Source organism: Saccopteryx leptura, chromosome 3, assembly GCF_036850995.1.
Source record: "Saccopteryx leptura isolate mSacLep1 chromosome 3, mSacLep1_pri_phased_curated, whole genome shotgun sequence".
NCBI lineage: Eukaryota > Metazoa > Chordata > Mammalia > Chiroptera > Emballonuridae > Saccopteryx > Saccopteryx leptura.
Window position 1 is genome coordinate 106,233,522 of NC_089505.1, and position 26,264 is coordinate 106,259,785.

General features: G+C 55.1%; 1 protein-coding gene across 1 annotated transcript in view; it reads right to left on the reverse strand.

Annotated features, from left to right (window-relative positions):
* SDC3 (syndecan 3) overlaps positions 1-26,264 on the reverse strand; it is a 38,631-nt gene that overhangs the window by 8,369 nt on the left and 3,998 nt on the right. The window contains exon 3 of the mRNA XM_066372639.1: positions 812-929. Within this exon, the coding sequence (XP_066228736.1) occupies positions 812-929 (118 nt within the window). The remainder of the gene's footprint in view (positions 1-811; positions 930-26,264) is intronic.

Sequence of the window (26,264 nt, forward strand, 5' to 3'; positions counted from 1 at the left end):
GGGAGTAGATGCATGACTCATCAGAGAAAACTTGCGAGAAGCTTTAAAAATTGGGACAAAGTGAGGAGAAGAGAGACCAGGGGCTCTGAGTGGCTAGTTCTTCCCACTATCTCAGCAGATCTGTCCTGTCCTCACTGGGCTCAAATCTCAGCACATACCCCTGTGGAGAGCTCCCTCTCTGTGCCAGACCCTGATGTCTAAGCAGAAGCCCACTAGAGATTTTGAAAAAAAGGTATACTCATCACCATTCACAGTAATAATTCAGACTCAGAGAGGGAAGGCAGCTAAAGGTGTCACAGCTGTTAAGGAGCAAAGCTGGCATTCGAACTCACACCACTCCATTGGCCTTTTGTAGGGCCAGCCTCACATCCAGCTGTCCCAGGCCCCACCCTTTCCATCAGTGCCCTAACCCTGTCCTGGGAATAGCTGACTAGACCTCAGGGGTTGAGTCAATCAAATGGTCTCCGCTGAGAACTTGTCCTGCTAAGTTCCTCCAAGTGGTCAGAACAGCACTGAAAGCCGGGCACTGAGGGATGTCTATGTTGTTCCCACAATGGAGGCCGGAGGTCTGCAAGGAGACCCAAGCAGTGCACAGAGACAGAGACAGAGACAGAGACAGAGACGACTGTGGGGAGCTGGGAGGCCTTAAGGCCCTGGATCCATCCCCAGAAGGATGACTGGCCCTTCTCGCGCTTGAGGTCCATGAGATACCCCTGCCTGACCCCCCCCCCACTACCACTTGTGTGAGACACTGGAAGCAGACTGATGTTGTCGGCAAGACACCCACACAGGAAGAAGGGGAGGTACTTACAGCCTGAGCCAGACCCCGAATACAGGTCGTCCAGCTCATCATCGGGGAAGGAGTCATCGTCCCCAGAGCCCTCAAGGTCCACAGGCCTCTCAAAGTTCTCACTGCGCCAGCGCTGAGTCTGGGGAGGGCAGAGACAGGCACAGGGCTCAGCACCCAAGGCCAGCAGCCTGGAGATGCCCAGAGAGGTGACAGACACACTCATGGACTGAGTAACAGTGGAAAGATGGCCTCCAGGTGGGCAGAGCCAGGGTGGCCCTAATTACCACTTCTTAAGCACCCAGGGGCATGGGTAACAGCCCCATCTTGCTGACGGCCACCACCAATGACCCCAGTCACTCCCCCATCCCCTGATTAGAACCAGTAGATGGCAGAACCAGGTTTAGAGCCAGAATGCTGGATTTGAGTCCTGGCTTCATCATTTCCTAAATATGTGCCTTGGAGCAAGTTACTTAGTCTTTCTGTGCCTCAGTTTACCCATTACTCATAGCACACAGCACCTGCCTTCGGGGTAATGTGCTAATACATGTGCAGTGCTGAACGCACCTGGCATGCACAGGTGCTTGGCACACGTCAGTATTACTCTTGGTGTGGCCAGCATCACAGACCCTCTTCCACAGAGGACAGAACTGAGGCCCAGGTCACCAGAGAGCATGTGATTGATATGATGAGATTCAGACTTGGCCTGGGACCCACAGTCTCACACCTTGAAATCTCAAAGGCAGGGCAATTAGTCCCATCAGACAGACATGGCGTTGGGGAGATCTGGGGCTCTGGAAGAGTTTCCTGGGATAAAGGTGAAGCGCAGGAAGAGAAGGGAGTACAGGTTCCAGCCCTGGCCCTAGGTCCTCCCCAAAACAAGAAGTCAACCCCCCCCCAAAGGATCTCTAAGGCAGTCAGCTCAGGGCCTGATGTTGCCTCAAGGGTCTCCAGGAAGTCAGGAGAGCTGAGAGGAGCTCCTTCCAGCCCCCAGCTCAGCAGGCCCAAGACTTCCTATAGTCAGGACCTGGGAAGCCAAGGAGCTGTGGTTCCTGGGTCCAGACTGTCCCTCCTTATTGCAAACCTGGGCTGAGAGCCAGCACCGAGGACATCCAAGACAGGAGAGCAAACCCCCTGGGAGGGCCAGGCCGGGCCCTCCCTCCAGCCACACCTTGACCCTGATTCCAGACTGAGCCTAGCCATAGGCCCTGCCCCCTGAGAGCTCTCCGGAGGAAGGAAAGATTGACTCCTGGTGCTCAGGTCTGAAGATTATCACTCGAGTCTTAAACCGAAATAAAGAGAGAAAGGCAGAAGGCACAGAATACACGAAGGCCCCCAGTGGGGAAGAGCAGCCTGTGCTCTCACAGCTGGCCCAGCGCGCCCCCGCCTTGCCCAGGGCCCCTCTGCACCTCTTCAACCACTGGGTTCCAGACACCCTGGCCCCTTTCTGTTTCCAGAACAGGCCAGCTCTCTCCTGCCTTCTTTGCTCATGCTGTTCCCTCCACCTGGAACCCTCTTCCTTCCTGTCCCTTCGCCCTCCTGCTTTGATCTTTGAGAGCCTCTTGTGCTTCTGAATTCACACCTATCACTGCCACGCGCTGTGTCTGCTCGGGTGTGCGCTGTACTCGCCCCACTCAACTACACCTCTACGGAGGCAGGACCGTGTCCGGCACATAGGAGGCATTCAGGAAACATCTGTGAAAGGAATGGAGCTGGAGTTGGAAGACATGTCTGGGGTGGGACAGGGCAGGAGCGGAGGCGAGGGAAGCCCATCCCAGGAGGCTCAGTGTCCAGCGGGCGACCTTACCTGCGGTGGCATCTGAGCACCTGTACTGTTTGGCGTGGAAGCCACAGAAGGTACAGAGCGGGAGAGGGGCTGGATCAGCACTGTGTTCCGTGCCCAGCCTCGCACACCCCCGCCCCCGCCAGGCCCCTTTTCTGGAGTTCGTACAGAGCTAGAGAAAGGATCCCAATCCTGGCTTCCTGCCCCCAGCCTCGACCACCTGCTCCAAAGCCCTACCCAGGCCAGTCAGGGCAGGAGGCCAGGGCAGGGGACCAGGAGACTCCCCCCCCCCCGCCCCTGTTAACATACACATATGTGCACACGCACACGCGCGCACACACACACACACACACACACACACACAGTCTCAAAGTAATGAATTAATCAGTATTTACTTGCTACCAGTGAGTCATGGAGTGAAACAATTAGTGTAATTGCTCCCATGACTAATTGCTACGTCCTCCTCTGGTTTAAACATTCCAGGAGCTCAGAGCAGCCATCGTCCAACTTTCCTCAGCTCCCAGTTCCCATCTCCACCCCCAGTACCCAGGAGAACCCCTCAGGACCTGGGGTGAGGAAGCTAGAAGGCTCCCCGCACTGCCAGTCTCTTTCCTGGGCCAGCTAAGCTGGAGTCCCTTGGAGACGCTGCTCAGTTCTTAGGCAAACTGCCTGAAGCCAGAACCTGCAGCTCCTGCCCAGGGCCACCCAGGATGGGGCCTAAGCAGGGACCAGGGCTCAGGCTCCGCTTGTATGCGGGCCACCGTCACTGTCTTTCAGTCCTTCCAGGCAGGACAGGGAGACCTTTAGCTAGGAGGAGAGGGTCTAAGTCTGTGGTCCCTAGGGACTTTCAAACTGGGATAAACATGAGGGCCAAAACAAGGAGTCCTCATGATTCCAAGGGACAAGTGCTACACAGCAACCCCTAACACCCTGCTCCTAGAAAGGCCTACAGAAAACTCCAAAGACCCTCACCGCAAAGCCACACAGACCTTTGAAACGACATATCCAGAGACACAGAGAGAACATATACAGACACACCCTGACACACACTCACCTAAAGGCAGCCATAGGGAGGTACCGTGTGTTGGCGTGCCTTTGAGTGCAAACAGGTGCATGCATGTGGGCAGGCACGGGGCGGGAGTGCACACTGTGCAGCTCTGAGGCTCAGTGACAAGCAAGGAGCCTCTGTGAACCCATCAGCCTCCACTCAGGTAGCTCTCACCTAGATACTATTCATCCCCAGCTCAGTAGCCATTGACATGACAACCGTTACCATGACGACCATCTCCTCCATGCTAAGGACCAGGAGCTCCAGCTCCCCACAGAGAAGGGGGAGCAGGAGAGGGAGAGATCATGGAGGAACAGAGGGGATGACAAGGAGGGGGTAGGGCAGAGACATGGGAGGAAGAGGCAGGGACAGAGGAAAGCCAGGGGTCAGAGGGGCACGGGGGGGGGGGGGGAGGACTTGCTGTATGAGAGAGAGAGAAGGTGAGAGTGGGAGGCGGAGGGAGAGAATTCTCTCACATCTTAATTTATCTTCACACTCATCAGACAAAGCTGGGGAAGGGGCCACCTCGGTGATTTTCCAAACGGGCATCTAAGAGACCATCTTCCCCCCAAATAAGCAGACGAGGTGAAGGGAGGGGTGGCCAATAGTTCAGTCACCCCTGAACTCGCCCTGGGTAGCTAAATGCTGGAACAACCTGAGACCTATGGGGGTGGGGTGGGGTGCAAAATGCCATCCTGCCCAGCAACCCCCAAGGTGGCTGAGTGCCAGCTGTACACCTCCCTGAGCCAGCTCGGGGGGGCCAGTGCTCCATGGGGCCCTCCTAGGAACGTTGCAGGGTGCTGCTGGTGGCTGCAGCTCCCAGCAGGACAGAAAGGAGAAAGGAAAGAAGCAGGGTTGGGGAAGTGAGCTTGGGAGGCAGCAGGGAAAACCTCAAAAGTCACAAAATGCCAGAGGAGGGGGGAGACAGCCTTTGACCCCCAGATAACCTTATATTTGCATAACCCATGCATAATTTGCATAATTACCCATCCATTGCTTTAAAGGAGCATTGAATCGGAATGCCCCAGGACCCTTCGGCCTTGCCCTGACCCCACTGCATCTGTTCAGGTAAACTCACACTCTCCTGTGCCTAATACACACACACACACACACACACACACACACACACACACGAGCATACTGCAGTTGACAATCCAGCTACATCCTCAGGCACACACCACACATCCCAGTACACAGGCACACACACCAATATACACACATAATTATAAGTAACATCTACTGACCCCAACCTTTGTGCCCATCTTAACTCACAGAGAGCAGAGCCTGGCACACGCCCTCACATGCTCACGCATTTACTACACCCCTAGCCACATGTGCACACACACGGACATACAGATGCACCCTGCTCTTCACCTAACACACCCGTGGATGCTGTACACAAACTTCAGCAAAATCTCATCACCACGAGTGGCACACACCTCGCCCAGCGCACAGACCATCTCTCCCCAAGTCCAAGCACATCACGGTGCACACATCCCCTTGGCAGGGACACTGTCGTGCTCTGACACAAAACTCCCAACTTGTAAACACCGTTTTCCTGTTTGTGTCCCCCGCACCCACTGTGCACAGGCTCCAGGTGCAGGCGGGAGAGCATGCCCACTGCAGAAGCCCCTGAACCTCTGCTTCCCCACATCCCCAATCCTAGGCGCTGACACCTAACAGGAGGCTCCCTGAGCAGCCAGTGCAGGTCTAAGGCTCCCGGCAGAGCCACTGATGGGCTCAGGGCTGTTCTAGAGACCTCTGCCCACTGCTGCTGAGGGCCTTCCCCAGGTCAGGCACTGGAAGCACACGGCCTGCACTGCCTTCTTCAATCCTCACAGCCTCCCAGAGTTTTATTATTGCCATTTCACAGATGCAGACACTGAGGCTAGAGTTTAGAAATGAGACACAAACATATCCTCGGTCTTTAGAATTCTTGCCCAGGGTTGCCCCCAGCCCACTGTTCATCCAGGGCTCCTACAACCCATGATCCACCCCCCTACTCACCCCCTGCATGAGCTCAGCTCAGAACTACCCAGAGCCACACACACACACCCAATGTCCACGCACACCGTACACACACGAGCACATGGCAAACATACCACGTGCTCTCACACACTATTCCACTCACCCCATCTTACGTACGGCCACTCTCAGATGCCCACCAACAAGCCCCTGATACCTGCACCCCCCAGTCCTCTGCACACACACGTACCACGCACATCAAAGGCACCTGTTCCCTTCTGGGTACATACAAGCACACACACCAGTGAGACAGGGCACCCTTCCCAATGGATGGACACGATCCTGCCATTTTTTCCCCACGGTCCCCTTACCACTATTCATCTTGAGCTGACCCACACAGCCTCACCCCAAAGAGGCACCTCCATCTCCCACAGTGATCAGAGGGCCCCCTCACTCACCAGCCACCCCTACTGGATCCTCTCCATAGAGTTCCAGGTGAGGTACACACAGCAGCTAGATGTCAGGTAAATCTCCTCGTGTCACAGACTCTCACTGAGTGTGGGGGACATGATCAAGGAGAAAGACAGGGCACCTCCCTCTGTCCTCAGCCTTTCACCAAAACCAGAAGTGTGGGGTCTCTCATGCTCAGCCCCCATCGCCAGCCCTCCCCCGTCATGAGCCTTCCCAGAGAAACAGGCTAGCACAGAGGTTAAGCCAAAGGAATTGGCACCTCCCTTACTACACACAGGAAAGCAGGCAAGCCACGGACTCTCTGGCATGTCAGTTTTCTCATCTGTAAAATGGGGATGATAATAATAGGATGATGTAGAATTGCTATGAAAATCAAATAAGATCACCCAGATACTTGACCTGAACACAGGACCCAACACCTAGAGCAGGGGTCCCCAAACTTTTTACACAGGGGGCCAGTTCACTGTCCCTCAGACTGTTGGAGGGCCAGACTATAAAAAAAACTATGAACAAATCCCTGTGCATATTGCACATATCTTATTTTAAAGTAAAAAAACAAAATGGGAACAAATACAATATTTAAAATTAAGAACGAGTAAATTTAAATCAACAAACTCACCAGTATTTCAACAGGAACTATGCTCCTCTCACTGACCACCAATGAAAGAGGTGCCCCTTCTGGAAGTGCAGTGGGGGCCAGATAAATGGCCTCAGGGGGCCGCATGAGCGGGGGCCCGTAGTTTGGGGACCCCTGACCTAGAGCTTAACAAATAAATGTAGCTACGATTATTGTTAGTTATACGTTAATATTTCTATTGTTATTATTTCTGAAGACTATTCTCATTTAAGTCTCACCATCCTTGTGAGGAAAATAGAATCAGGCTGATTATACCCATCCTGCAGATGAATTTATAAATGCCCAGAGAGGTTATAAGGCATTGCCAAGGCCACCCAGCAGGGGAGAGAGCAGAGAGAGAAAAAGGGAGGTTGAATGAGGGGGGATAAAGGGGGAGTTACAGAAACAGACACATAAATTAGGTCACCTGGCAGGAGGCCAGGAGCCCAGCGCCCCGGTGCAGTGCTAATCATGCTGCAAAAGCTTAGAATAAAATTGAGTATAATTAATTCTGCCCAAGCTTTCCTCCCTGCATTAGCCAGACTCAGACACTACCCTTCTGGTGACTAGAGGCGATGTGAGCAGGGATGTGGGTATCAGCTTTCAATTCAGATAGTCTTGGGTTCAAGTTCAGCCCTGCTTATTTGCTGGGTGACTGAGAAAGTAACTTCACTTCTCTGAGCCTCTATCTGGTTAAATGGGGACAATAATTCATAGTCCACAGAGCTGTGAGAATCAAGGGAGATAATGCACTCCTGTTGCCCAGCCCCTGGGCAACACTCAGCAGCCGCTTGTTGGTATCACATGGCACGTTTCCCACCTCAGAGCGCAGCTTAAGGCTAAACCTTAAGGCCTGAGTGATCACTGAGTTCAACTCTCTCTTCTTGCAGATGTGGAAACTGAGGCCCAGGGAGGGGAAAGAACTGCACTCTCCTACCCCCTGATGAGTGGGGTCAGCAGTGGGGAATTACCACACCAGGTAGCACTGAGAGAGAGAAGTGATTTGTACAGATGCATACCGACTTAATGACCAGGTCCTAAATGCGGAGTGGTCTGAGCAGAGCCCCCTGGATCCCTGGAGACTTCGTCCCCACTGGTTCTGTCCCCAAAATGCCCCGAGTCCTGTGAGAACTCAGTGCCCCTCACGCTCACCGGCTCCAACCTGGAGACCCAGAGCGTCCCCGCAGGAATGTGGGCCGGGGCCAGGCTCTGGGCAGCAGGACAGCCAAGGGGGCTACACAATGGAGAGCCTGGACCCGGAAGGGGGAAGCCTCAGTCTCCAGCCCCTCCCCGTCCACAGCTGCCCTGGCTGGGAACCCAGCACCCTCCGTACTCACTTGCTGCTGGAGGGAGTGAGGGGCACAGAGTCTGCATCTGCTGGGGAAGTGGCCAGAGCCCAGTTCCCGGAGAGCAGAGGGCTGGCCAGGGGCAGTGAGGCGGGCCAGAGGGCGCCCAGGTTGATCTTAACACACCACCCACCAAAGATCAACAAAGCCCAGACCCGCACGTGTGCTGACACACACTCCCTCCACTCTTATTCCAAACTCTCTCCCCCCTCCCCAGCTTCCACAGAGGAGCTCTGAGGACAGGACACTTCTCGTCTCAGCAACGACTCTGCAAAGGACATCCTGGCAGAAGAACCCTCCCCACCCCACCCCCCAATTCCACCACCAGCTCCAGACTGCCCTCTCCACCACCTCCTCCACTACCAACCCTACCAGAGCACCTCTTCCCACAGGGCACCGCCCTCATCCATGCCCACTGGGGCCAGACGGGGGAGCAGGCAACATCCCGGCTTGGGAGGCCACAGCCTCTGGAACCCAGACCAACACCCCCTTCACCCTTCTCACTTCCGTTGTTGCCCCATTTGTAAAATGAAAAGTCGAGCCTGATGCTCTAAGGGTCTTTTTGATTCTGACACTCAGGGCATCTAAATATTCAGCCCTCGGGTCACAGAGACCCAGGGCCTTGTTATTTGTAAGGGAGAAAAAGTGGAAATAACCTACATTCCCAATAATAGGAACTATGTAGCCAAATGAGTTGGGGCACAACCCTAACCTGGAATACCATGCAGCTCTCATTAACTGGGTTGTCACAAATCCATACTATTAAATCAGGTATTTAAAAGACATAAATGGTTCTGGCTGGATAGCTCAGTTGTTCCAAAGCGCAAAGGTTGCTGGTTCGATCCCCGGTCAGGGCACACACAGCAACTTGATGTCCCCCACCCTCTGTCTCCCCTCCTTCCTCTCTCACTGAAATCAATACATTTAATAAAAAGCATTTTTTTAAGACATAAATGCAGGCCCCGGCCGGGTAGCTCAGTTGGTTAGAGCATTGCCCCAATAATGCCAAGGTTGCAGGTTTGATCCACTGTCAGGGCACATACAGGAAACAAGAAATGCTTAAGTAAGTGGAACAACAAGTCGATGTCTCTCTCTCTCAAATCAATGAATATATTTTTAAAAATGTTAAAGGCATAAATGCATAATAGAAGACTTTTTTTACTTGTTTCCAAGGATAGTTGAGGACATGGGAAAATACACGTGCCAGCTGTCAGGCAGCAAACGGCGGGCTGTTCAGAAGGCCTGGCCAATGGTGCCTCTCTCAACACCTGGGGGGCCTTGGGCAGGTACTTAACTCTCTCAGCCCTGGTGTTCCCGGTAAACAAAGATAATAAATAACACCCACCTCCTGGGGCTTACTGAAAAAGGTCCCACCTGCCCACACGTTAATGAGTTGCTTTGTAAATGTTAGCTATTGATACTATTATCACTGAGTTTTAAAAAGTAGGTTACAAAAAATATGTAACGAACTTGATCCTGCTTTAATGAACTCCCTACCAAAGTGAATTTCTAAGCACTGAATTCCATCTACTAAAGGCCCCCAGAGGCGCTGTCTGGGCCACGGGGCCACAGGCAGTTTTTCATTTCTTCCTCAGGACCAGTGCATTTTCCAAATGTTCCACAATAAGCTCACAGTACTTTTATTATTAGGAACAGCACGTTTTTTCTGAGCGCCCATCTCTGCCATCCTGGGACGGTGACGCTCCCGGTCCCCTTCGTTCTGCAGAGTCCCCACTGGGCCTGTTCCTGAGGAAACTCAGGAGCAAACAGAGGAAGAGGCAGAAAGGAAACTTCACCCAGCCTCTGAGGGAGCTGGCAGGGCCTGGGGCAGACGGGCTGGCAGGGCAGGGCCTCGCTGCCCTCCTCCCCAGGCATCGACACGGGGCAGCCACCCCGGCCCACGGTACTCAGACACCTCACCAGCCCGCTGACTTCCCCCCTCAGCCCTACTCCTGGCCTTGCCATCCTGCCAGTCCCAGTGACGGTGCTGGCTGGCCACCTTAGAGCCACTCACACTGTCAGCTACGCTTAGCCAGGGGGACAACCGTGCAACCCTGGGAAAACCAGCCCCTCCTCAGCCCACGGCCGGGACCCCTCCCCCTGATCGCTCCATCAGTTCCCAGCCACCTGCTCTCTAGCGTCACCCTCTCAGCCACCCTGACTCACACTGCTCATTTACTCCTGTCCCCAAGCTCGTGCCTGAGAGCAGGACCACCCACTGCGATCCTACCCAGACTCAGCAGCCTCCTCCCCCCCGCTGCCCACCCCCTCTGCTCCTCTCACACTGAACAGTCTGTGGTTCTGGGAATGCAGGCGCTGCCAGGCTTTCCATGTGCTGTTCCTGCTTCCAGGACGCCCTTCCCCATCTCTGCCTGGCTAGCACCTACTCGCCTGGTGAGTCGGTACAGGCTCTGTTTATTAAGCACCGCAGGCTCTGTTTATTAAGCACCGGCTCTGCGTCCAGCACTATTCTAGGCACTCCGGGTCCCCTAATCAGCAAAGGAGGGATGTGCTCAGTCAGCCCAAGGAGCGCCTCCTCTGAGAGGCCTCCACATGCCCACCGCCTGCCTGGTCTGAATTAGGAGTCCCTTCTGGGGACTCTACCTCCACTGTGTTGTCATTTCCTGGGGGAAGTGGGGCCACCAACCATGCTCCCATCAGTCAGGTGGGCCCCTTCTACCAAGTCTCACTGAACTTACTCCACCAGCCTGAGATGCAAATACTACTGTCCCATCTACAGATGAGGACACCATGAAGCCACCAGTGGGGGCACAGCAGGATTTGAACCCTGCTACATGCAGGCTCCTGGGTTGTGACACAACACCCATCTCATGGGGCTCTTTTCCAAAGGAGGTCTAGGCCGCTCCATCCCTTACCCTGAACAACAGGTACAGCCAGCACAAGGGAGCACTCACCATGTGCCAGGCTCTTCATATGCACATTGCCCCATTTCTCTTCAAACACTTTACCCATGAGGGATTGTTATACCCATTTCTTAGATGGGCAAACCAAAGTTCAGAGAGGTAAAGCAACTGACCCAAAATTACACAGCAATGGGGCCAAATTTGAGCCCAGGGTTAGCTGAACCCTAAGGATCGTGCTCGTGTTGTAGCGCACACCTAGTCTCAGCCTTCCGCAGAAAGCTCCTCGAGGTGAGGCTAGCGTCAGAGCCCGCGGAACCCCCCACCAGAGCCCTGCGCAGAAACAGACAGATGGGCAGACTGACTAAATGTCTGGGAATGAGCAGAAGAGAAGGATAACTCCTGCCCCCACGACAGGTGGTCTGGCAGCCCACCCACCACCCCATGACCCGGACTGAGCCTCCAGGCTCTGCAATCATCCCTGTCAACAAACGGGCAAGGTCCTGCCCATTCCTGGGGCCCATAAACCTCCAAAGAACAACCTAGTGTGGGGCTAGGTATTCCAGTCCTCACTCCCAGAGATCCTGGTCAAGTCCCTTCATCTCGCTGGGCCTCAGTTTGCCCTCCTATGAAATGGGGATAACGATTCCCAGCACATGGAGATATCAGCTGTGATGTGCCCAGCAGTTACTGCGGTCAGTAGGTGCCAGGATGTGACACAGTGGCCCTACTCCAAACTCACCTTCCTGCCTAACCACCAAATCCACCCAAATGACCCCCCATATACCCTGTCACTCACTGTCAACCCAGGGTTGTCTCCTAGCTCACCACTGCCTGAAATTAGCTTGTTTATTTACTTGCCTAATGTCTGTCTCCCCCTCCAACAGCTCCTTGGGTAGTGACTGGGTCTACCGGGACCACTCCTGTGTCCCAAGGGTCCAGGATATTTGTGGGACACAGCCCCACAAATCAGTATTTGTTCAATATATACTATGAGTAGGATCACCCCCGATAGAATCACATCACCCACGTCTGCCCCTAGTCCGTGTGATTCTGGGCAGGGCCCTGCCCTCTGGCCTCAGGCTCTGCATGAATAAAACCAGGGGTTGGACAAAGGTTCTCTCTGCTCCCTCCAAAATCCAACCAGGAGGACTCCAACTGAGCTGGGAGGAGGGAAGGAAAATTGAGACTGATCCCAACATATTTTTTTTATAAAACAACTATGCAAATTATACGCAAAACATGCAGTTTAGCAGGCTCCCAGTAGAGCCTACAAATCTGGCCACTTTACAACTAGGCCTGGGCTGGGAGAAAAGTAGTATTTACTGAGCACTAACTAAGTGCCAGACCCCTTGCTGAGGGAGCCAGGTGAAATGGGCCTCCTGACTCCAGAGAGAGGCCAGGCAGCATGCTGGAGGTCACAGAGAGCCTAGCTGGAGAGTCAGGATGGAGGTGATGTGGGCAAGGCAGGCAGATGTGGGGCCTGGTGGTAGAGAAGGGGCCAAGGGCAGACAGAAGCCCCAGTGCCACGTGTCTGGTTCCTATGCCCACAGGACCTCAGGGAAGACCAGCTCAAAGGGCAGAAGGATCCCAGGGGCCACCTGAAGTTGGGTGAGGGGGCTCCAGGGACCTTGCTAACCCTGGGGTTTCACTAGGCTGATCCCCAGCCCTCCTCCAGGGACCTGAACAGCCCCTGCTGGAATCAGCCCATGACAGGCCCAGTCCTTCCAGCTGTGCAGGGACGCACAACAGCTCCGATATCCTCTCCACAGCCTCCCCAGGCACAGGCCAGCATCACCCTGAGGTCACCCAATATGCACACACTCTCCTATAGCATCCCCACCTGTGTGTGTGTGTCCAGCCCAGCCTCCTCAGCTGTGGGGCCTTGGTCCCCTTCACCTTCTTGGTTGCTGGGTTATTTATAACAGAAGGTGGAGATGTGACTCCCCGCCCCCTACAGGGAGCCATCCACTGGCTTCCGAGCTGCTCCGCTTCAAAGGATGGAACAAGCTAGATTCAGACCGTGAGAGCCATGGGCCTCCAGGGCCGCCGCCACCACCACTGCCCAGACGGGAAACTGAAGCACAGAGCAAGAAATCATACAAAAAAAAAAAAAAAACTGAGGAAGGGACTGGCAGAGCCCCCAGAAACCTGCCTGAGGCCACCCTTGCCTCCAGGGCCACCTCCAGCCCAAGATGACACTCTCTGAGATGCAGATGGGGGGTCAGGAAAGGAAGGGGACAGAAGGATGCCTAAACTCTCAGCATCACTCCTGGGAGACAGGCAAAGCCTTGTCAAATATAGATGTCCTATAAATACCTCCTGAGGGATGAATGGATGCAAGAATGAGTGTAATCAGAAAGTCAGAGAATAACAACTGCTGGTGAGGCTACGGAGAAATCAGAACCCTCATGCACCACCGGCGGGGATGGAAAAGGTGCCGCCGCTTTGGAAAACAGTCTGGCAGTTCCTCAAAAGCTCGAACACGCAGTCACCACATGACTCAGCAATTCCACTCCGAGGGTGTCTATCCAAGAGGACTGAAAACATATGTCCACACATTTTTAGAAACAGCAGTATTATTCATGACAGCCAAAAAGTGAAAACCACCCACATGTTCATCAACTGATGGGTAAATAAAAGGTGGTATGTCCATACAATGGAATATTACTCAACAAAAGAGGAATGAAGTACTGATACATGCTGCCACGTGGATGAACCTGGAACACATACGCTAAGCGAAAGAAGGCAGGCACGAAGGACCACATGTTATATGATTCCATTAATATAAAATGTCCAAGATCGGCAAGTCCGTAGACACAAAGTGAATCAGTGATTGCCTAGGGCTGGGGGGTTAGTGACAAGTAGAGAGATACTGCTAATAGATATATAGGGTTTTTTAGGAAGGTGATAAGAATGCATAAAATTGGTGATGTTTGCACAATTCCGTAAATACACTAAAAACCATTTAACTATCTGCTTTTAGATGGGTGAATTGTATGGTATGTGAGATAAATCTCAACAAAGCTTTTGTTTAGGAAAAAAAGGAATGAATGTGAGATTGAGGTTCAGAGAGGGTGAGAAACTTGCCCAGGGTCACACAGTAGAACCTGGACTCAAATACCCAGCTGGGAAAGGAGGTGAAAGTTATCCCTGATCACCTCCTCTTCCATAGGAGTCTCCCCCAACCACGCCCCAGGTGAACCTCCCCAGCCCCCCACCTCCAAAGGGCAAACATTGACTCTGTAGACCACAAGTGGGAGCGGCCCAGCCCAGCAACCGCCTCCTCCGTGTTTGTCAAAGGCCACTTTGTCAGGTGGGACCACTGGAAGAGGGCAGGCTTGGCCCAGAATGACCCAGGAGAAGGGAGGCCATTCTAAACTCAGGCTGGCTGCCACCTCCATTCCTACACTCAGTGTCCCCAGCTCCAGCTCTCAGTGGTCCTGAAATGCCCCCACCCAGGCCCTCTGTCCCTGCCAGAGATGAGCAGGATAGTGGTGGCAGGGCCCAGCAGTAAAGCATATCTGAATTTGAAGACCAATCTGTCCCCCCTGCCCACTGTGGCACCTGGGACATCCATGAGGACAGACACATCCCTGGGGCCCACCCCTCGTCCCTTGTGCTGCTGCCACTTGGCTCCTGGGCACCAGCCTCCACCCAGCCCAGCTGGCAGCCGCGGAGCCCCGAGCCAGTTTCCGCTCTCTAGTTCTCTGCTCAGAGGCCCGTCTGTCCCGTGGGCTGGTTGGTCCAGGCCTCTGTCTGGCAGGTGCTCAGTACCCCAGAAACCCCAACTAGGCTGAACTCAGGTATGAAGCCTGTACCCTGTAGCCCCCTGCCTCCAGTCCACTACCTCAGCGACCTTCCCCATCCCCGGCTCAGCACTAAAAGGGAAAGAGGTGATCTCAGAGAGTCTTACAGAGCAGACTTCAGGGCAGGAGCCACAAAGGATCCTGAGGAGGACTCCACAAGGACCCTCCAGCCCCTCAGTCCCAGCTGTGAGGTGGAGAGAAACAGAAGAACTCAGAGCCCCATATCCTCCCCCCTGACATCACCTCCCAGCCTCCTGCGGATCCAGCCAGCTCGTCCTCAGCCCACCGCCTTTAAGCAGAGCCCTCCCCACTGAGCGCACAGAGAGGCCTCCAAACATCCACAAGGGATCTAGGGAGCCTACGTGTCCTGGCCCCCATGTGCCCTGCAACCAGGGATGAGGCATGCCCTCTTCTCACATGTCACTTAAACATGGCTTTCCTGACCAAACCCTCCTTCAGGTCTCAGCCTGCAAGCAGGGTCAGAGGGAGGCTGCAGCCCTGAGCTCCTACCATCAAAGCCCCAGTCAACAGCTTGACCCCTCCTTGCAGGGAGCTCCAGCCTCAGGCCAGAACAGAGCCCCAGGGAGGTCTGGATAAATGAGCCCCAAATGGAAGTGGAGCAAGCAGTGCTTGTGCGGGAAGAACCTGGATGGGAAAAGCAGGGCTCCATGCTAGACATCAGCAAGGGGCTGTGCCGTTCCCCAGCTCCCAGGACAAGGACGGGAGTGGTGATAATCACCTCTGTGGTGTCACAGGCCTCTTGTCACCCCTTTCCCCATTATGATCAATACTGGTCACCAGCTCTGGGCACTGCAACATGCTGGACCCTGGGCCAAGTAAGCCCTGACCCTTGCAGTGACCCTGCAGTAAAACAGTGACCATCCAGCTTCACAGAGGGGGACACGTGCAGTGAGCTGCCCACGGCCACCTGGCTGACAAGCAGAGGTCGCAGCCAGAGCTCAAGTGGCGCAGAGGCCCACCCCACCCTCTTTCCACCACTTCTCACAGCCGCTCCTTACAGACACGCCTAGAGTCCCCGTGCATTTCCAAATGCCCAGGCGGTGAGGCCTTCAACACACGGCTCAGGCCTCACTTTCTCCTGGAAGCTTCTCCATCCCAACCTTGTCCCAGTACCATAGCCCTCCCCGCTCAAGGCCCCCAATTCAGCATCTCCTTGGTTGGGCCTCACCCTCCCTCTTGGTCCACAAATGCTCTGGCCAGCAGCAGGGTGCCCAGAGATGGGAAGTCCCCAGATGCTTCATGCTGAAGGTTCTGACTCAGGGTCTGCCCTGGGCAGACGGTGAAATGAAGGAACTGCGTCCCCTGGCCTCTCTGACCCCGGCTGTCACTGTCCTCAGGGACACACAACCATACAGCCCTTCTCTTCCCCAGTGTGTCTCACCCAGGGTTTGGTAAGTTACATATAACTGAATCTCTGAAGGAACCCCAGTTTTGAAATTTGCAGTGTGCCTGGAGGTCAGGCAGAAGACAAAGCTCTGAGGGCCTCTGCACCCCCCGCCCCCACCTTAATCACTGCTAAGGAGGCAGATGACCAGCTGCCCCTCTGCCCTGGGCTCCCTAGATTCTAGGATTAAGAGCTGGGATTAAGGACGGACACATTCTGGGTAGCTTAGAGCCCCAGCAATGTGTGAGTGTGCGGTGGGTGTATACGGGCAGGCACGCAGGTGCACACGTGCAAGCACATCCAGGGGTTTCTGGGCATGCGTGCAGGTACATCTCTGTGTGTGTACACCTGCGGGTTGTCAGGTGAGCTTAAATGTCTGTGTGGGTCTAAGTATGTTCAGGTGAGAATAAGGGCTCTCTCTCTGTGATAGGTATGTGTGCGCCGGGGGAGTGTGTGTTTCCCTGTCTCGGTCAGCCCAAGCGGGCTCTGGTATGTGTGCGGGCCTGTGTCTCCACATGTGTGCACAGGACAAGGCTGTGTGCTCAGGTCTGCGTGCTCCTTGTACACAAATGGGTCCGCAGGTGCGCTCATTTCTATATCTGCCTCAGGGGAGAGCGTCTGCCAACTTCCTCCACTATTCTTCTATCAGCTGCTAATACCCATGCCCACCCACCTGTGGGGGCAAGCCACCTACAGCTGAAAAAGGGGAGAGTCAGCAATTTTGGGGACTCCTGAATCCCCCCAGCCCGGCCTCACTCCTGAGCCACTAAAACGGCTGAAGACAAAGAGGAGGCCACAGGTCCTTCCCCACACAGACACCCAGGGCCCCATGCTTCAGCACAGACACGGCAGCAGCACGCATAAACCCAGCCCCTCACCTAAACCTAGACAGAAGCGTGGCCTTAAAAGGCTCCACACCGAAAACAGATCACCCTGGACTCGACCACAATCTCACAGACCATGCCCCAAACAGAGCTGGAACCCCTTCATCCGCAGCTGAGATTGTCCCCAAAAGCCTCCCCGCCTCACTACCTCACGTGGGAACAGGAGTCAGCCAAGCCACAGCTCAGCTCCCAGAGGCCCCCTGGGGGCCACAGCCCTGGGGGAGCTGTTCTGCCTCTCACCATGGGGGTGGGTGGGTGGGACCCTGAACAGCCAAGCTCCCTCCGAGGGCTCCGTGTCCTCATGAAAACAGCAAGGTGAGGGGCTGACTTCCTGTGGCTTGGTGCCCTCGGAAGTACACTTCTGGAGGGGGGGGATGGAGGGAATGAGGGGTTCTGGGCCCAGGAGGGCAAGGAATAAAGAAGAGACTCTCCAGCCCTGACCCTAACCACCCCTCAGCCCTCTAGGCCCCTGTCCCCCAGGACTCCTCAGGGCCCGGCCCCACTGAGTGACAGGCAGGGAGACGAGAGGTTCCCACCAGCCAGAGAGCATGTGAGGCAGAGGCCTCTGGGGACCAAAAAGAGAAGGGGGGAAGGAGAAGGGGATGTGGGGGGGGGAGCCGGAAGCAGAGGAGGAGGAGGTGGCAGGGGGGTTGTGGTGGGGAGGGAGATGGACCGCAGAGGGGAAGATCACTTGTAACCAAGCCTGAGCCTCCGAACCTCACAGTATGACCACCTTCAGCCTGACCTGTGGTGGCACAGTGGGTAAAGCGTCGACCTGGAATGCTGAGGTTGCCGGTTCAAAACCCTGGGCCTGCCTGGTCAAGGCACATATGGGAGTTGATGACCACCTTCCAGAAAGGTGGAGTCCAAAAGGGCCCAGTACAGCCTCAGCTAAAGGAGGCGGGAAGGCTGCGCCCCTCGAGCCCACTGCTCCCTGCTGCCAGCCTCCGCTCTCCTTCCTCTTCCTCAAGGTTGGGGGTCACAGGAGCAGGGGATGCGGGGGGGGGGGGGGAGGACAAGGTGTGACGACGGGAGAACTAGAAGTCAAAAAGATTGAAAATGTGTGCAAGCATGCAAAAAAAGGATACAATGTAGCAATGTCAGAATTTGGGGAAATGAAACAAAGTAATGTGTGAGGGCTGAACTGGGAAATGATGTAACTGGGGGAGTAGCTGCTGCAACAGTGTATCCAAGTGAGGGCTCCAAGGAGATAAGGATGTAACCCTGTGGGGAACCAGACAATGTGAGCAACTTAACAGAGTTCAGGCTTAGCACAGAATCCTAAGGTGCAGGGAAAAGGCCCTGCCTTGGAGGCCGGAGGGAAGGGGCTGAAGAAGGGCTCACTGTGCATGAGCAGAGGTCCGGAAAGGATCCTCGGAGGAGGATCTTTTCAAAACTCAGCCTGTGCTGAGTTCTGGAGGCTAAGGAGGAGTCCACAGGAGAAGGAAACAATCCATGGGAGAGAAAGCAGCACGTGGTTAGACATGTAGGCAACAGAGACAACAGTGCACTGGGTGCCCAGGACATACCCAGGGGTCTCAGGTGGAAGCAGTGAGGGTTGGCCAGGGCAAAGGGATGTGGCTGGAGAACTACACTGAGTGAACTGATGGGAATCGATTTAGCACAGCATCATCTTGCAGCTGGCCCTCCAGTCTGGGCAGGACAGAGACCAGTAAAGAGAGGCAGTATGGCTCGAGAGACGGGGCCCTACCCAGGAGCCAGGAGACAAAGTTCTTAGTCCCAGATTAGCCACCAACTTGCTGTGTTACTTTTGCCATTGTACCTCTCTGAGCCTCAATTTCCCCATATGTAAAATAAGAAGTCTGAACTACCAGATCTCAGAAGATTCCCCCCTATGACTAGAGATCACTCCTTTGGCCACAGTTTCCCCTCCAGGACGATGAACAAATTGTACAAGAGAGTTTCCAAGGGCCCTTCCAACTGAAACTGTCTTCAGTTCTCTGATCTTTCCTCAGCCTGGACTGTCCTCAGCCCATGGCCCAACCCACACAGAAAACATGCGACAGAGAATAGACCCAGGTGGAAGCCAAAAGCTCCCCAGGTTTGGGTCAGGGCCTCCCCACAGCAGCCACACGGGTTCAACAACACCTGATTGGCCTTAAATTCAACCTCTCAGGACAACACACTTTATAGTTTGCAACACATGAGGTAGCAGGGAGCAGTGCCTGTGTACCACATTGGACTCTAAGGCAAACTGCTTGGGTTCAACTCCTAGTGAGTGTGCCACTTATTAGCTCTGTGACCTTGGACGAGTTAATTAACCTCTCAGTGCTTCAATGTCCTTTCTGTAAAATCAAGATAATAATGGTGCCTCCTCCTAAGGTTGTTGTAAGGATTGAGTCTTTCTATAAAAGACATTTGGCAGAGTACCTTGCATGTGGCAGGCACTCAACAGGCATAATTCAATTTTTTTCCCCCTATTTTTCTGAAGTTAGAAACGGGGAGGCAGTCAGACAGACTCCTGCATGCGCCCGACCGGGATCCACCTGGCACGCCCACCAGGGGGTGATGCTCTGCCCACCTGGGGCGTTGCTCTGTTGCAACCAGAGCCATTCTAGTGCCTGAGGCAGAGGCCATGGAGCCATCCTCATTGTCCAGGCCAACTCTGCTCCAATGGAGCCTTGGCTGCGGGAGGGGAAGAGAGAGACAGAGAGGAAGGAGAGGGGGAGGGGTGCAGAAGCAGATGGGCGCTTCTCCTGTGTGCCCTGGCCAGGAATCGAACCCGGGACTCCTGCACGCCAGGTCGACGCTCTACCACTGAGCCAACTGGCCAGGGCCGGCATAATTCAATATTAATATGATTGTATCCATGCTCCTGTTGGCATCCCATGCCAGCCCCTCTCGGCAGCGGGACTGCCCCCATTTTACAGACCAGCATCTTCTACCTGGAGGAAGGAACCCAAAGCCTTAGTTTGGACTCAAAGCTCATCTTGTGAGCCACTGGGGTCTTTCAGGCCAAGGCCCTGTGGGGTTCAACCATTCAGCCCCAGAACACCCCAGGACAGTGACAGATGCCCAGTGAATGTCTTTTAAATGCAAGAAACAACACACTCTCATTCGAAACAGTGGCCCGCTACAGCAATGGTTCCTTCACCCCAAAGGGAGCTATGTTCTCACCTCTACCTATGGCCCCCCTTCCCCTTGGAAATTGTTACTTTTAATCATACTCTAGTTCCCTAGTATACCATGACCTTCCCCATCTCTGAGCCTCTGTCTACCCTGGCCCCTCTGCCTATCAATGTGCTGTCATTCTTTAAGGCCTGGTCCAAAGGATGCCTCCTCCATGAAGTACTCCCTGATTTTCAGGAGCCAAAACCAAACTCCCATTCCTTTGACTCATGTCCTCAGTCACTCTCATGTGTTGGCTCCCTCACCTAATTGGGAGCTTCCTAAGGTTGGGGTACCAGGTTAAACCCCCTCATGGTTCTTAGTGCTCAGCACACGCCAGACAGAGAAGGGGAATCAGCAAACAGAGGCTGAAGTGATTGGCAGGTCAGCATCGGAGTAGGGACAAGGACCAGGTACTGGATCCCCTCCCCAGGGCTCCTCCTCTGGCCAGGAAACCAGACTCACCGCCCAGCCCCCAGTCGACCTGAATTTCACTGCTCATGTCCCAGAGGCTGGGAAGGAGGTGGTGCCCGGCATGATAGGCAAGGACAGGGGCACCCCCTCCCCGGCCCAAGAGGAACCACAGACAGCCCATATGAAGGAAACAGGCCTCCCATCCTCGCCCCATGCCCGACGGGCCTGTTCTCCCTTCCCAGCTGGGCTACCTCGGGTCAGGCCCTGCCCTCTCTGGCCCCAGATCTTTCTGATAGTTCCTCAAACGCGAAGACTGGAAGGCGCCACTTTACAGAGGCAGAGCAGAGGCTCCGAGGGGAAATGCTGTCCACAGCCGCTGGACAAGCCAGGAGTAGACTCACCTCTGAGACACAAAATCCTAGGGAAAGTGTAACAATGAAAATAAGTAAAATAAAAGTAACATCCAGCAGCAGCTTCCTTTTAACCAGCTGCCAACTAGTGATCTGCCTGCACCTCCCCCCACACCGCCCCTCACGCAGCCCGGCGAGCGGGCTAGTACTGACCCACCGGACAGAGGAGGAGACTAAGGCTGCCTAAAGGAGTCGCTTGCCCAAGCTAACCCTGCTGGTTGGCAAAGCTGGGATTTGAACGTGTCTCAAGTGAGAGAAAGGGCTTCCCCTCCTTGCTGCTCTTCAGTGCCTCCCCCCTGAAACCTCATACAGGCACAACACAACCTCCAAAACAAACACACGCCCAAAGCCCCCAGCACAGGGCTCTGCATACAGCAGGTGTCCAATACATATCTGCAGAGTAGACAAATTAGTTCATCAAGAGACAGGCTCCCGTGCATGTGCATACAGCTATGTGACCCCTTGGGTGCCCGGTGACCCCTTGGGTGCCCGGTACCCCCGGGGGCTCCCAATGCCCCCAAACAACATGGCATTTAGGGAGGCACAGACCACAGCTGCTTGCTAACTGCCTCACCTTGGGCATGCTGCTTAACCTCTCGGGCCTCTGGGACCCCATCTGTAAAACAGGGTGACGATACCTACCTAACCTCCTAGGGCCTAAGTGTTGGCTGTTATCATCAGCATCACCATCACCCCAAGACAGAGCATCTTAAGGGTAGAAACCAGGTCAAATTCAGCTGCAGAAATTCCCACCCCACCCTCAACAGCAGCCTGGCCCTGAGGAGGTGGCAGTAGACACAGTGGGTGAGTGAAGGGTAGAGACAGTCACAGGTACCCACAACCCAAGCCGTAGGCCCTGGACAAGGTGGCAGTTTATGGGTTCTGCTGGATACCCCAAGAAGCAAGGCTATCTTTCCCCTGTTCCCAGGATCACAGCCACTCAGCCCCCCAGGAGCCTCACCTGCTCAGTCCCCTTGTCACTCCCCCCCCCCCTAAGCTCAGTGCAAGGAGAGGGACTGGCCTAATGAGCCACCCTGGTGCCCACAGTCAAATTGGCAATCAGTTTGCTGCAATTAGATTTCCCAGATCCTGCTGGTGATTGATTCTAAATTACCCTTATTAAAGTCTAGGCTGGTGAGCAGGGCTGAGAAGCAGAGAGAGATGGGCGGGGGCCTGGCTGGCAGTGCAGGGGGTACAAAGAGCCCTGAGCTGAGGCTGACCCCACAGGTAAAGCAAGCCCATGGCCCAGCCCAGAAGCAGGATGAAGGCCCTAATCAGCATTGTCACCCTTGCCCCGCCCCCATCTCAGAAACCTCTGGCCCTGAAAGGGGGGGGGGGGGTGATGACAAGGTCAGCAATGGGGAAAACAGCCCAGGATAGGTACATGGGCAACTGAACACCCGTTCCCCCCGAACCTGGCCACGTGAGCTCTGGCAGGTGGCATTAACATCTCCAAGCCTTTTTCTAAGTGAGGAGAATGCCACCAGCCTCCAAGTGGTCAGAAGCTCAATGCCTGAGGCTGGAGAACCAGGTCCAATCCTTGGGCAAGACCCAGGCCACCTCCGGGCTTCATTCAGCATTCCCCTCTGTGAGCCGGCAGGCTATGGGGCTGACCATCTCCCACCGTCGAGCTCCTATGTGAACAACAGTCACCAAGCTCCTACAGAACAGCAGTCACCTGCTCAGAGCCAGAGCAGGTGTGGTGAACGGAACACAGCCGAGGTGCACCAGCTGGGAGGAAGATGGAAAGAACCCAGTGTCACCATGTCCCGGGCTGATGCTGCAAACAGCAAGGCCTCTCTGGGGTTCCAGGACTGGAAGAACCCAAAGAGTCGCTGAGGCCAATCCTCTGACTCCAGCCTGGACTGCAGGCTGCCAGCAGCTCCGGAGAACCAACTTCCCTGTGAACTGTGCCCTACGAGACCCTGTCCATTGCTCCCTCTAACCCAGCCCAAACCCTGCCCGCTCCAGCTGGAAGTCTTGGCCCCAGTTCTCCCTCTGAGGGTGGCCCCCACCTGCAGGCTTCTGCTTTGGGTCATCGTGATCATTCAAACTTGCCTCCCACACTCTCCAAGGGAAAAATCTTATTCCCCACCCCAAAAAGCAATTCCCAGTGTAAAACCAGGGGAGGGACAGGAACACAACAAAACTCTTAGCTCATTTTAAAGAAGAGGAGACTGGGGCTGTGAGAGGCTGAGTGAACTCGCCAAGATCACACAGCAAGAAACTGGCAGAACCAGGATTTCAACCCCGGTTCACTTGGCTCTAGAGTCCCTGCTCCTTCTACTACCTCAAGCTTCACCCTCAGGTTTGGAGAACCCAAAACAGACAGACAGCAGCAAGGCCTGGGTGGGGACCAAGAGGCAGGAGGAAGGCAGACCTCAGCCAGCTGGGCATGGATGTTACAGAACCCTCTCCTCCGGGTATAAAAAAGGCCAGCTGTGCCCTCCACCCTCAGCAGCCAGGTAGGGAAGGGACCAGAGCATTTGTCAGGGGCTGTCCCAACCCCCATCACCAGCTGGGCCCTCAGCCATTGCTGCTCAGACTCCCCCTGTAATCACAGCTTCCTGTTTGTCGCTGAGAATAGGCCTGGTCAGTGGGGGAGGGGAGCGGCAGCCCCTCTGGCCAGGCCTCCTGGAATCTTGGGAGGCTGGGAGCCAAGGCAAATGGGGGGGGGGGGGTGTCGGTAAACAAATATTTACAGGGCACTGGCCTGATGTTCCCAGGATGTGGTGGACCATTAGAGGGGACAGCAAGCCAAGCCAGGTGGTCAAGGACCAGCCCAGACCCTGCTCTCTAATGGGGTGGCAGTTGTGGTGGGTGGGAGAGAGGGGCTGGGCCTTGGGACAGTTTCTGGCTCCGGCTCCCCTGCTCCTCCAAGACACAAAATCACAGGGCTCCAAGCAGCTGGGCTGGAGCCCAGAGCCACAGCGCCTCTGTCCCACCCAGATGTGGTGGCCGAGTCTGGGCACTCAGACAGCAGGCTCGCCCCATGTGGCCACCTGGCACCTCCCACCCCACTTGTACACACGGTGGGTCCAGCAGGAATCTGCCAGCCTCACTCTGCCCCCCGCCCCCCCCAACCACCTCCACAGGAGAGCACAAAGCCCCGGTCTGGGCTCCAAAGCTCACAGTCCTGGCTTCCTTCTTTCCTTCCTTCTCTCACTTGCTGGCTCACTCACTCATTCATTCATTCATTCAAACCCTTCAGTTCTGGCCCAGAGACACAAAGTTGGCCTTGGGAATTCAGCAAAGACCAGGCAGCCATAGAGGCTTCCCCAGGGAGCTCATGGTCTAGCAAGAAAGCATTCCGACACTTCTCCCGACTGCTGTGTGACTTCCACTGTCACTCCTCCTCTCTGAGCCTCAGCCACTCAGGCCAGAGAGGCCTTAGGTGCAGTGGGACCAGAGTGCAAGGACGGGCCAGCAGGGGTGCAACTCTGAGCTCCACACAACAACTGTCCAAGGGCCAGAGGGGCGAGAAGGCAGCCTGGCTACCACCTATGCAGAGAGGGAGCCCAGTGCTGGTGGCACCCAGGGCATGTCCAGGGAGAATGGTGTATATTTAGACCGCTCTCATCCTGAGGTTATAAACATTTCCCTCCCCTGTGCCATGATCGCACGGCCCAGACATGAGCAAACTGCCCCCCACATTTTGTTGACAGCCCTGCACGATTTATGAAGTGTCCATCCCCCAGTGATGCTCACAAGAGCCCATCTAACAGATGACAGAGCCCTGTGAGGTGGTGGAGGAGCAGGGGCTCCAAGGGCAAGCCCCTTCCCCCACCTGGCATCACCCACATCCAAGGCTAAGGTGAGAATTACATGACAAAAGATATAGGACAACCCTGGTCCAGAGCCTGGCAAACAGCAGGCACCTAGAAAGCATGGTCATAACTGGGGGGGGGGGGGAGGAGGTGCAAAGGCCCCGGGAGGTAAAATAAGTTGCCGAGGTCACACGGCAAGAGTGCATGAAGTCAGGACTACGGCCCGGTTCTGTCAGCCCGCCAGGCCCCAGCTCAGTCCAGCTCAGCACTTTCCGGCTATGTGACCTTGAGGAAGTCATTTAACCTCTCTGTACCTCAGTTTCTTCCTCTGTAAAATGGGGCCTCTAATCGCTCCTGCCTCCAAAGCCTATTATGAGGATTAAGTAAGTGCTGGTTCTATTACTGAGCCCTCAGAGGTATGGAGGCCACGTCCCAAATCAAGCCGTCACCCATCAGGCTGGGCAGACGGAGACCACCATCTCCCATCCCCTGCTGCCTCAGTGGGCCCTGGCCTTCAAGAAGCCTATTGTAGGCCCTTCTAAAACGACCCATCCCTCTCCCCAAGGCCAGCAGCTTGGGGGGAAGGTCCCAGCTCCGATGGAGGGAGGCCCATACAGGACCTGGCTTCTGGAGGAAGCTCTGTGTTGCCGTCTTCCTGCCTTCAGGACGTCCCTCTCACCCACCCCACTGCTGTTCTAGCATTTTCCAGAGCCCAGCCCAGAGCTGCTCTGCCCCAGGGCCAACCAGGGACCCCCAAGGACCCCATGCTCCAATCCATGAGGTGGAAGGAGCCATTTGTTTCCAAAAGTCCAAACTCCTTTTCTCCGGCACAGCTGACCCCACACCAAACCCTGACACGAGGGGACAAGAAACACACTAGACTCGCAGCGGCAGGAGAGAGCCAAAGGCTCCAGGGTCCAGTCCCAGCGATACCACGATGCTGTCATAGCCCCAATACAATCCTAGTGGTCAAGTATTTGTTCCCAGGTGACAGATAAGAAAGCCAAGGGTCAGGGCAAGCTACAGCTTGCTCAGTGTCACTTGGTGACAACTTTCCTGGCTTAGCTCCAGACACCCACCTTGAGTCTCTAGGCTCCTCCTGGGAAGGCCCCTCTCCTGAGGGCTCCCTACACGGCAGGCCGTGCGCAGTCTGCTCAAGCAGCTCGTTTCTCATCACAACATCTCCGCGAGGCTGGCCCTGCTACTGTCCCCATTTTACAGGTGAGGAAATTGAAACAAATCCCTTACCCAAAATCACACAGCAGGTGTCTGTCCCCAAAGCCCCTGCCACCTTGAGGGCTAACAGGCAGCAGGCCCCTGTGGTATCCCTGTGTCAGGCCCTGGCCTGGACGGCCTAGAGGTCCCCAACTTTTCATTTTTACAGTGAGAACAATCTGGCCCCGGGCAACCCAACATTCAGAGTCAACTGGAGTAGCTGGAGGGGAGGGGAGAGGAATCTGGAGCTCCTGGATGATTGAAACAGGGAGGGCAGGGAAGCAGCAGCCACACTAGGCCTGGGGGTGGAGCCTCAAAAGAATCCCCATGGCCCCTCCCCCTTCCACGCCCTAC